The sequence below is a fragment of the Bison bison genome, unplaced genomic scaffold (genome assembly GCF_000754665.1).
Source record: "Bison bison bison isolate TAMUID 2011002044 unplaced genomic scaffold, Bison_UMD1.0 scf7180017864178, whole genome shotgun sequence".
Classification (NCBI taxonomy): Eukaryota; Metazoa; Chordata; class Mammalia; order Artiodactyla; family Bovidae; genus Bison; species Bison bison.
The window spans coordinates 269,182-278,497 of NW_011494750.1; the positions used below are offsets into that span (position 1 = coordinate 269,182).

The 9,316-nt window shown below is 49.1% G+C and overlaps 1 protein-coding gene across 1 annotated transcript in view; it reads left to right on the forward strand.

Moving 5' to 3' along the window:
* PRDM11 (PR domain containing 11) overlaps nt 1-9,316 on the forward strand; it is a 91,795-nt gene that overhangs the window by 61,594 nt on the left and 20,885 nt on the right. Inside the window, 1 exon segment of the mRNA XM_010842326.1 lies at nt 4,983-5,050. Coding sequence (XP_010840628.1) covers nt 4,983-5,050 — 68 coding nt within the window.

A 9,316-nucleotide genomic window follows, 5' to 3' on the forward strand; every position in this document is an offset into this window, starting at 1 on the left:
GATCAATTGCATTGCTCTTTATAATTTCTCAACACCTGAACTATTTCATGATTATTATTTTTTAAAGAGTCGCTGCAGAAGAGTGAATGGGGGAGCCTGAGAGAGTTGGGAGGTAGGCAGGGACCACGTTGTAAAGAGTTGAAGATGATGACCTTAAGTATGATTTTTGCTTTAAGTACAGTGAATGCCTTCTTGAGCTGGTGGGCGGCATGTTCTAAAGTTTACATTAATAGGGTTCTCTGGCTGCTATGAGGAGAATCAGAGGAGAGTTAAGAAAGGCACTGGGAGGTTAGTTGGGATCTCTTGTCGTTGTCTTGAGGAGAGCTGATGATGGCTGGAAGCAGTGGAGACAGGAGCAGTTTTGAAATCAGGTTCAGATGACATGCTGAGGGATTAGATACAGGGGATCAAGAGAGGGAGGCATGACCCCTTTGTTCATAGTACCACTGTTTACAATAGCCAGGCCACAGAAGCAACCTAAAAGTCCACTGAGAGATGAAGAAGTAAAGTAAATATGTATGTAGTATATACATATTGACACAATGGAATATTACTCAGCCACAAAAAAGAATGAAATAATGCTATTTGCCGCAACGTGGATGGACCTAGAGATTATCATGCTAAGTGAAGTAAGTCAGAAAGAGAAATACAAATATCATATGATACCACTTATACGAGGAAATATGACACAATGAACATATCTACGAAATAAAAACAGACTCATAGAGAACAGGCTTGTGATTTCCAAGGAGGAGGGGATGGAGGAGGGAAGGACTGGGAGTTTTGGATTTGCAGCTGCAAACTATTACCTATAGGATGGATAAGCAACAAGGTCCTACAGTATATGGCACAGAGAACTATATTTGATATCCTGTGATAGACCATAATAGAAAAGAATATGAAAACAGATATATATATATATATCTGTGTGTGTATATATATGACTCTCTGCTGTGCAGAAGAAATTAGATACAACATTGCAAATCAACTGTACTTCAATACATTAAAAAAAATAGGGAGGCATGAAGGGTGAATTTTTTTAACAGCTTTGTGGAGATATAGTTCACGTACTATACACTTCATTCATTTAAAGTGTACAGTTCACTGGGGTTTGGTGGGGATGGCTTTCTTTCTGAAACCTGAGTGGATGGTGGCTCCAAATGCTGTGAAGGAGAAAAAGGGAGGAATAGGCTGGGGGTAGGGCCTGAGGTGAGTTTGAACTGCCAGTAAGACATCACGTCGTGTGGGAAATTAAATATTCATGCCTGGGGCTTGAGATGAAAATCTGTGAGTAGTGAACAAATTGAGAGTGTGGGAATAGATGTAAATACCCAAAGAAAGAGTATAGTTAGAGAAGGTGTGTGTGGAGGAGGCGGTGAGGCTTCCAGTCCAGATGGACGGAGAGTTCATGCTTTGAGCCCCCTTCCCCCAGATAAAAGGAAGGAGAAGAAAAGAGAGAAGCATAAAGTGACTGCCGGGCTGAAAACAAAGGCCCATAGAGCTGTCATCTGGTACAGGCAGAGACAGCCGTCAGTTTTAGCTCCTGAGGGGCACTAAGAAATAGAAGTGTTTGTGTGAGGTGGAGAGGGGTGCCAGGTTGACTGCTTAAAATGAGAAAAAGCAAGCAATAGGCAGACAGACTCCTATTCAAGATGAGCCTCTGGACCCAACCTCCAAAACTAATGACAATTAATGTTACAAAGAGAGCCTTCAAAAACAATGACAATTGAATTCACTCTAATTAAAATATAAAAATAGTATTTTTTTGAAAATGAATTTAAAACAACTGTTTAGGGTCTGTCAGGAATAGGTTTGACTGTGAGATTCAAAATAACAGTGGCTCATGCAAAACAGGAATTGTGTTCTTCTATGAATAAATTCGGAGCCTGTATTAAGTCCTCAGGAACCTATTGATCCAGCTAGTCACTGTCTCAATGCTTGGATTATAGCCTCATAGTCCAAGGTGATAGCTAGAGCTCCAGCCATTACATCTGCATTCCAGGCCATAGGATGGTAAAAGGGTATATATCAGCTGACTTTTAAAGAAGTTTTCAGGAAGATGATGCATGGCACTTCCACCTCCACTCTACTGGCCAGAACTTGGCCAGAGGAGAAGTCAAGAAATGTATTCTGTTATTACAGATAGCTAGGCACTCAGTTATAATCCAGGGGTTCTGTTACTATGGATGAAAGGGATAATATATCATTAACACTCACAGCTTTGGGATCTTCAAAGAAAGAGTAAGGATAACATCCATTAAGAAGAATAAGACTGGCGTTTTTTGTTTGAATTTAAAACCTCTCTCTTAGAAAGATGGTGTTAAGAGAGTGAATAAACAAGCCACAGACTAGAAGAAGGTCTTTGTAAGTCATATTCTGATAAAGGAATTATATCCAAAATGCATTAAAAAACAAACAAACTCTTGTGCGCGTGTGCTAAGTTGCTTATTGTGTCTCTTTGTGACTCTGGACCTCCAGGCTTCTCTGTCCATGGGATTCTCTAGGCAATAATAGTGGAGTGGGTTGCCATGCCTTCCTCCAGGGAATCTTCCCAGCCCAGAGATCCAACCCACGTGTTTTATGTGTCCTGCATTGGCAGGTGGGTTTTTTAACACTAGCGCCACCTGGGAAGTCCATTTCAAACTCTCAGAACTCAACAGTAAGAAAAAAAAAAGTCCACTATTTTAAAAATGGGCAAAAGATTTGAATAGACACTTCACCAAACAAGATATGCAGCTGATAAATGAGTGCACAAAAAGATGCTCAAGTGTCATTAGTCATCAGAAGAAGGCAAATTAAAACCACAATGAATACTGCCTCATACTTGTCAAAATGGCTAAAACAGAAAAGCCAGTTCATCCAAGTATTGGCAAGGATCTGGATCAACTGGAAATCCCACATACGACTGAGGGGAATATAAAACAGTGTAACCATTTTGGAAAACAGTTCAGCAGTTTCTTAAAAGTTGAACGTATTCTGACCATGTGTCCCAGCAATTCCACTTCTACGTATTTGCCCAACAGAAATAAGTGTATGTATTTATACAAACACCGGTGTAGAGAAGGGACGTGTGGACAAAGTGGGGAAGGGGAGAGAGGGACGAACGGGGAGATCAGGATTGACATACGTACACTGCCATGTGTAAAGCGGCCGGCAGTGGAGGCTGCTGGACAGCACGGGGAGTGCATCTCAGGGCTCTGCGATGACCTAGAGGGGTGGGTGGGGGATGGGAGGAGCGTGCAAGAGGGAGAGAATATATGTATACATATAGCTGACTCACTTCATCGTGCAGCAGAAACTAACAGAATATTGTAAAGCAATTGTACTCCAATAAAAGAGAAAGATTTGCTAGTGATGTCTTTTAGCAGCGTTATTTGTAATAGCCAAAACTAGCCACAACCCAAATGTCCCGCAATAGGTAGACTAAAAAAATAATGACCCATCCGAGCGATGGAATACTACTCACCAGTACAAAGAAATGAACTCTGGTACACACACCAGGAGGGATGAATCTCAAAATAACTGTGCAGAGTGAAAGAAGGCAGACATGCCTTCCATTTGGTTCTATTTGTATAAAGTTATGGACCACATCTATGGGGCTGCACAGAGTCAGACGCGACTGAAGCGACACAGCAGCAGCAGCAGCAGCAGCATGGACCGTGCAAAGTAATTTGTAGTGACAGAAAGCAGCTCTCTGGCTGCCTGTGGAACTGCGAATGGGAGATATGGAGAGAGGCAAGAGCTGGGGATCACAGAGGCCATAAAGTAGTTCTTAGGGATGATGGATATGTTTATTATCTTGACTATGATATATACATTTGTCAAAATTTATCACAACCTACTGTATGTTAATTATATTTCAATAAAGCTGTTAGAAAAAGAAAGAAGGAGCACACATTATGAAACAAAATAAGAAAAGATGAGTGTGAAAAGAACTAATTGAAATAGAAATTTCTGGGAATGAAAAATATTATTTGCATTGAACATCTTTTAAAAAGGAAGGAAAGAAAGGAAAGACATCAATAGTCATAAACTCTGGAATGAACATGGTCAAAGAGAGAATGAGTGAGTTGAAAGAGCATCCCAAGAAATTTTCTGAGAACATCACCCAGAAAGACATAGAGGGAAAATTATGAAAGAGTAGTTGTAAGACCTGGAGAATAGACCGGGTTCCGACCATATGTGTTTAATGGCACTTCTGCAAGAAGAGACTAGAGAAAATGACTGAGAAGCCGTACTCAAAAGCGTAATAGCTCAGAATTTTCCAGAGTTGAAAAGGAGGTATAAATCCTAATCGAGTAATATGCTTGACAACTAATGAGAATTTTAAAAAGTAAATCTCCACTTTAAAACCACATAGTGAACTGCAGAACATCAAGCATAAAGAGGAAGGCTTAGAATTTGCTGTAGACGGATTACCCACAAAAGAACAGCAGAGACTAATAGTAAGTTGCTTAAGAGCCTATGGCAGCCTTTTTGGCAGTCTTTATTTTCTGAAAGAAAATAAACTTCATCTGTCTAGAATTCTATATCCAGCTGAACTGTGATTCAGAAATGGTGATGAAATAAAGACAGTTTTATGGAAGATGAAGGGTCCACCCCGAACCCTGAGGTTCTTGAATATTTAGAGATTGGGGAGAGGAAGGACCCGCTGGAATCACGTGTGCCCGGTCATCTGGTGTCAGCCTCTATCTCCCGCAGAAACCGTGGAGAGAGAGGAATGCCTGAATTCAACTGCTGTTGCAATGTGATGTTCTTGGCAATGCCGCTTGTTGGCATGTGCTGGGTATTCCTTCAAGGCAGAGAAGGGAGATGGGATCCCTGCCCAGCTCCGGGTCGGTCCTGCAGCAATGGGGGCTTAGTAGGGAGGCCACAGGGAGGGTTCTGGGTGGTGGCCTTGGGCCCTGGTCTGGGGAGGAGGCTGGGGACGCGAGAGCCCACCCCTCAAAGATGCCCATTTCAAGACTGTCTCTTTCTTCCAGATTGTGGACAAAAACAACCGCTACAAGTCCATAGATGGGTCAGATGAGACTAAAGCCAACTGGATGAGGTGAGTCCTGCTCTCTGCTGCTTTCCCAAGAGCCTTGTCCAAACTCTGGAAAGGAGGCCAAGGGAGCACGTTGGCCCTTTAGAGTCTCCAGTGGTGGAAGTCCCTGAAGGCCCCGGGACTGCTCTTGGCAGGAACATGTCTAGCTCCGGGGGACCAATCCTCTGACTCCCCCAGGCTTCCATCAGAGGGTCTGGAGGAGGCCTGTGGCAGACCAGCTGTTTACGGGGACACACATGTCAGTGTCTCTGGACGCCCCAGGCCCCAGCCTGCTGGCATTCTCGCTTGGAGGTGGGGGTGTCCCTGGACTGTGACACCTCTCGCAGGCAAACTCCGGCTGGATGGGGTGCAGGACACATCAAAGTGCAACTCCCAGCCATTGTTTAAAAGGCCCCCAGGGAAAAGGGCGCAGTCCCTAGATTAGTTTTTGATTGTTAGAGTGATTTTGTCCATTGCTGGGGACAGAAGTTTGCACCAGAAGGATCCTTCACTGCCAGCCAGAGCGAGCAGGAGACTGGCCCAGGGCCACCCCGAGGCAGCTGCGCCGAGCTTTCCTTTGGGTTCTATGCTGCTGGCTTGTGTGGTGTGCCTGGGAGTTGGGAGGCATCAGCGGGCAGTATGGGAGGTCAGTCTTGCCTCATTGCCTCCTTGGTGGCCTGTCTCTGGGATTCAGGAGCTGTGAAGAGGTTAGTAGCTGGGTTGCGAGCTGGGTCTTGGAGGCCTGAACCCGAGGCAGTACCGCACCATGGATCGGGCCCTCTGTCAGTGTCTGTGCCCCGTAGGGCTGGGGGCTGGAGGGTAGAGGAGAGATCATGCTTGGAGGGAGGGCAGTTAGGGCCTCCCTGAGGGGAGTCTGCTGGATTTAAACCCTGAGACTTGCCAAGCAAATGCAGAGAAACTGGTTTGAGGTGGGGAGGCTGCGGTGAGTTGTCTGGTCCCCTTTCCCTGGGCCCCACTGCCCACGGGTCTCCCACCTGAGGCCAGCTGGCAGCCGGGCAGCTGTGGACACTCTCCGGGACACTTAAGGATTCGCCCCCTGATTTGTCGGAGCTGCTGTCCTCATTGTGATTGAACAGGTACAGAAGCGGAACCGCTGAGAACAGGCAGGCCCAGTCTTGTGCCATGGGGACCTGCCCCGTTTCACACAGTCAGGTCAGCTGTGCCCTGAAAGTGGCTCCAAGAAGGTGGGTGGACATCTCTGGCTGCCCTCTTCTCCTCGATCACTGGGTTCAGGTCAGATGAGCACGTGCAACTCAGCCCTTATTCCTGAGCACCTGCGGTGAGTCAGAGCCTGTACGGGGCGTCCTAGATAGATGGGCCCAGCCCTGCTCCCCGGCCCTCCCAGGACTCACACCTTCTGCTGTGGAAACTGCTTTTTCTAATGAGGCTGTTCCAAGGAAGTGAGGGTGATGTGCTGTGGGGACTCAGATGAAAGCGAGGGTGGGGAGGGCCTTTGAGCTGGGCCTTCAGGGGAGGCATTTGAGGGCACTTGTAAGCAAAGACTCAGAAGTGGGGAGTGGCGACCAGGTGTCCAGCGGGCGATCAGATGGGCTGCATGGCCCAGACCCCTGGCCCGTGGCTCTGGCCTGGCTTTAGGCAAGCAAAGGAAAGTGTGTGTGAGTGTGATCTGCGTCAGGCCTTTCTGCACTGAAGTTTTGGCCAGGAGAGCTGATTCAGTTCCGCTCTTCCATGTATCTCTGATCTTTCCGTTTGGGGACAAGGCTTTGCCATCACTGCAGAGAAGGGGATTCATCACCTGTGCTAACTAAGTGGTCATCTGGCGCTCCCACAATTCTGAGTTCATCGGGCTGGGACTGAGCCCAGGGCGTCGGCAGTTTGTAAAGCTCTCCAGAGTGATTCTGATGCACTGCTGGGGTTGAGAACCACTGCTCTGCTCTGATCTTCATGCTCCAGTGGTAAAGTGAGGCCCGGAGCAGAGCAGGGTCAAGATGATGTGGTCAGCGGCAGAACAGGACTGGAATCCATCTCTGAGCGTCTGGGCCAGTGTTCTCTCTGTGCATGAGGGGCCAGGCCAAGCCTGGCTTCCGGGGCCTCATGTGGGTGGGTTCTGCTATTGCTGCCTTGCTGGCCTGGCATCTGTCCTGTTCCTGCTCCAGGAACCATTCTGATTCAAGATGGTGCCAGGGTGGCCCACAGCTGGAGGGCCCTCATCTCATTAGAGACTCAAGGGGTAGGCTGGGGTTGGGTCTATGGTTTATTGATGGGGAGATAGCCCTCGGGTGGTTCCTGGGTTGAGGGGAAAGCCAATTCATCCTGGGACCCTCTTCTTCCCCCTTAATGTACGGCTTCCATTTGTACAGCTCCTAATCTGAGGACACGTTCACTAGCTTAAGGGCTTGCAGAAGATCGAATGGAGTTGATTAATTTTCTCAAAACCTAAGTTTAGGCTGGGAATAGAATGGACACCCACTTGTTGACTCTATGGCAGCCCCATAGTGGGTGCTGTGCATTCATGAGATCGGTGGTCCACAACCCTGCAGGGGCTCTTTTTGTCTCCTGGAAGCAGTGTGTTGAGATGTTTTTGGTTGTCACAACTCTGTGGGTGAATGCTGCTGGTTTCTATCGAGCAGAAGCCAAGAATGCTGGTAAATATCCTACATTGTCCAGAATGCCCTCTCTCCTACCAACAAAGAATTTCTGATCCTAAATGCCAGTAGTGGTGAGATTAAGAAGTCCTGAACAGATTCCTTGTGGCAGCCCTTGGAGGTGGCACCGGGGAGACGGGGGTGGGGGCGGGGGACAAGGTTTGCATAGGAGACTCAGCTTCTAATCCAAAGTCTGTCTGAGTGCAAGGCCCAGGCCCTGGCCACTGTCTTGGGCGGGTGACAAAGCCTCCACCTTCTTCTTCTGCCACTGGGGCTGTGGTATTCTGGGTGGGTGGAGTGGGGAGACAAGGGCTGAAGGATCTTTGTGCCCTGTCCCTTGCTGTGGCTTTGGCAGCAGCCAGAGGGAATGAATCAGACTCTGGGTCTCCCATCATACTCTGGGATGCTCTCTTGGGTGGATCTTTGGGACCATGGACATAAGATAAAGGGTGGACAGAACCACACTGTGGGAAAGAATGAGTCGCAGAGCCAGAGCAGGTGCCAAGCCAGGGGGTTAAGGGCTGTGCTGTGCCCATGACCGAGGACCCTCTGTGCAGATGGAAGCCAAGGGCCTTCCTGGTCTCCATCAAAGTGGACCCTGTCTCCCCATGGATGCTCAGGGTCTCCTCACGTCCTACCCATGAGCTGCCAAAAAGGAGCTGCTGCCAGCACTGCAGTGGAGTGGTGGTCAGAACAGGGAGGAGCCTGCCCACACCCAAAGGTGGGGACCTGGGAGACTAGGAAGGGGAAGAGACCCACGGGGTTGCAGAACAAGCTTTCTGTGACCACGCCTTAATCGTGGGCGTCACCAGCAAGGCCACACCCCTCGGAAGCCCACTATAAATAGTCTCCCTGTTGAAAGAATCTTCCTGCAAGACCCTGGGTTTGCAGGTCTGTGCAACATCTCTGAGTTCAGGCTGTGGCCTCGTCCTAACCCCAGTAAGGATCCTTCATGCCTGTTGAGGGCTTTAAAGCTCTTTACATCAGCGTGCTTGTCCCTCCTCAGTAACAACCCCTGGTTCTAGGACAGGGAGAAGGGGGCCAGGGGAGGCTGCCGAGCTGCCTGCCCTGGCTCCTCGCAGCTAGTCAGAGGCCAGGCGGGACCCGAAACGGAAGGCGTCCGGCTCCGTCCGCGCTCCCGTCGCGCGCGCCGCGGCTCCTGCTGCCCCGCAAGCAGCAGTGCGAGGGCCCTGGTGCCAGGAGCTGGGTGTGGTGGTGGTGAGCGGGCAAGGGCGCCCGGACGCCTCCTGGCTCCTCGGCTGGGGGCCGGCACTTAGGAAGGAGGAGGCCTGCCGCCTTGACGGTCATTTACCCCATTGTGCTTTGTGGGATATTCAACCCAAGGAACGTGGCGCCCCTGGCCGAGCGTAAGAGGAAGCCCAAGTTCTCCAAGGAGGAGCTGGACATTCTGGTCACCGAGGTGACCCACCACGAAGCGGTTCTCTTTGGGAGGGAGACCATGCGGCTGTCCCATGCCGACAGGGACAAGATTTGGGAAGGCATAGCTCGGAAAATCACCTCCGTCAGCCAGGTTCCGCGCTCCGTCAAGGACATTAAACACAGATGGGATGACATGAAACGGAGGACCAAGGACAAGCTGGCCTTCATGCAGCAGTCCCTGTCGGGCCCCGGAGCCGGGGGCCGAGCCCCTGCTATCGTGCTC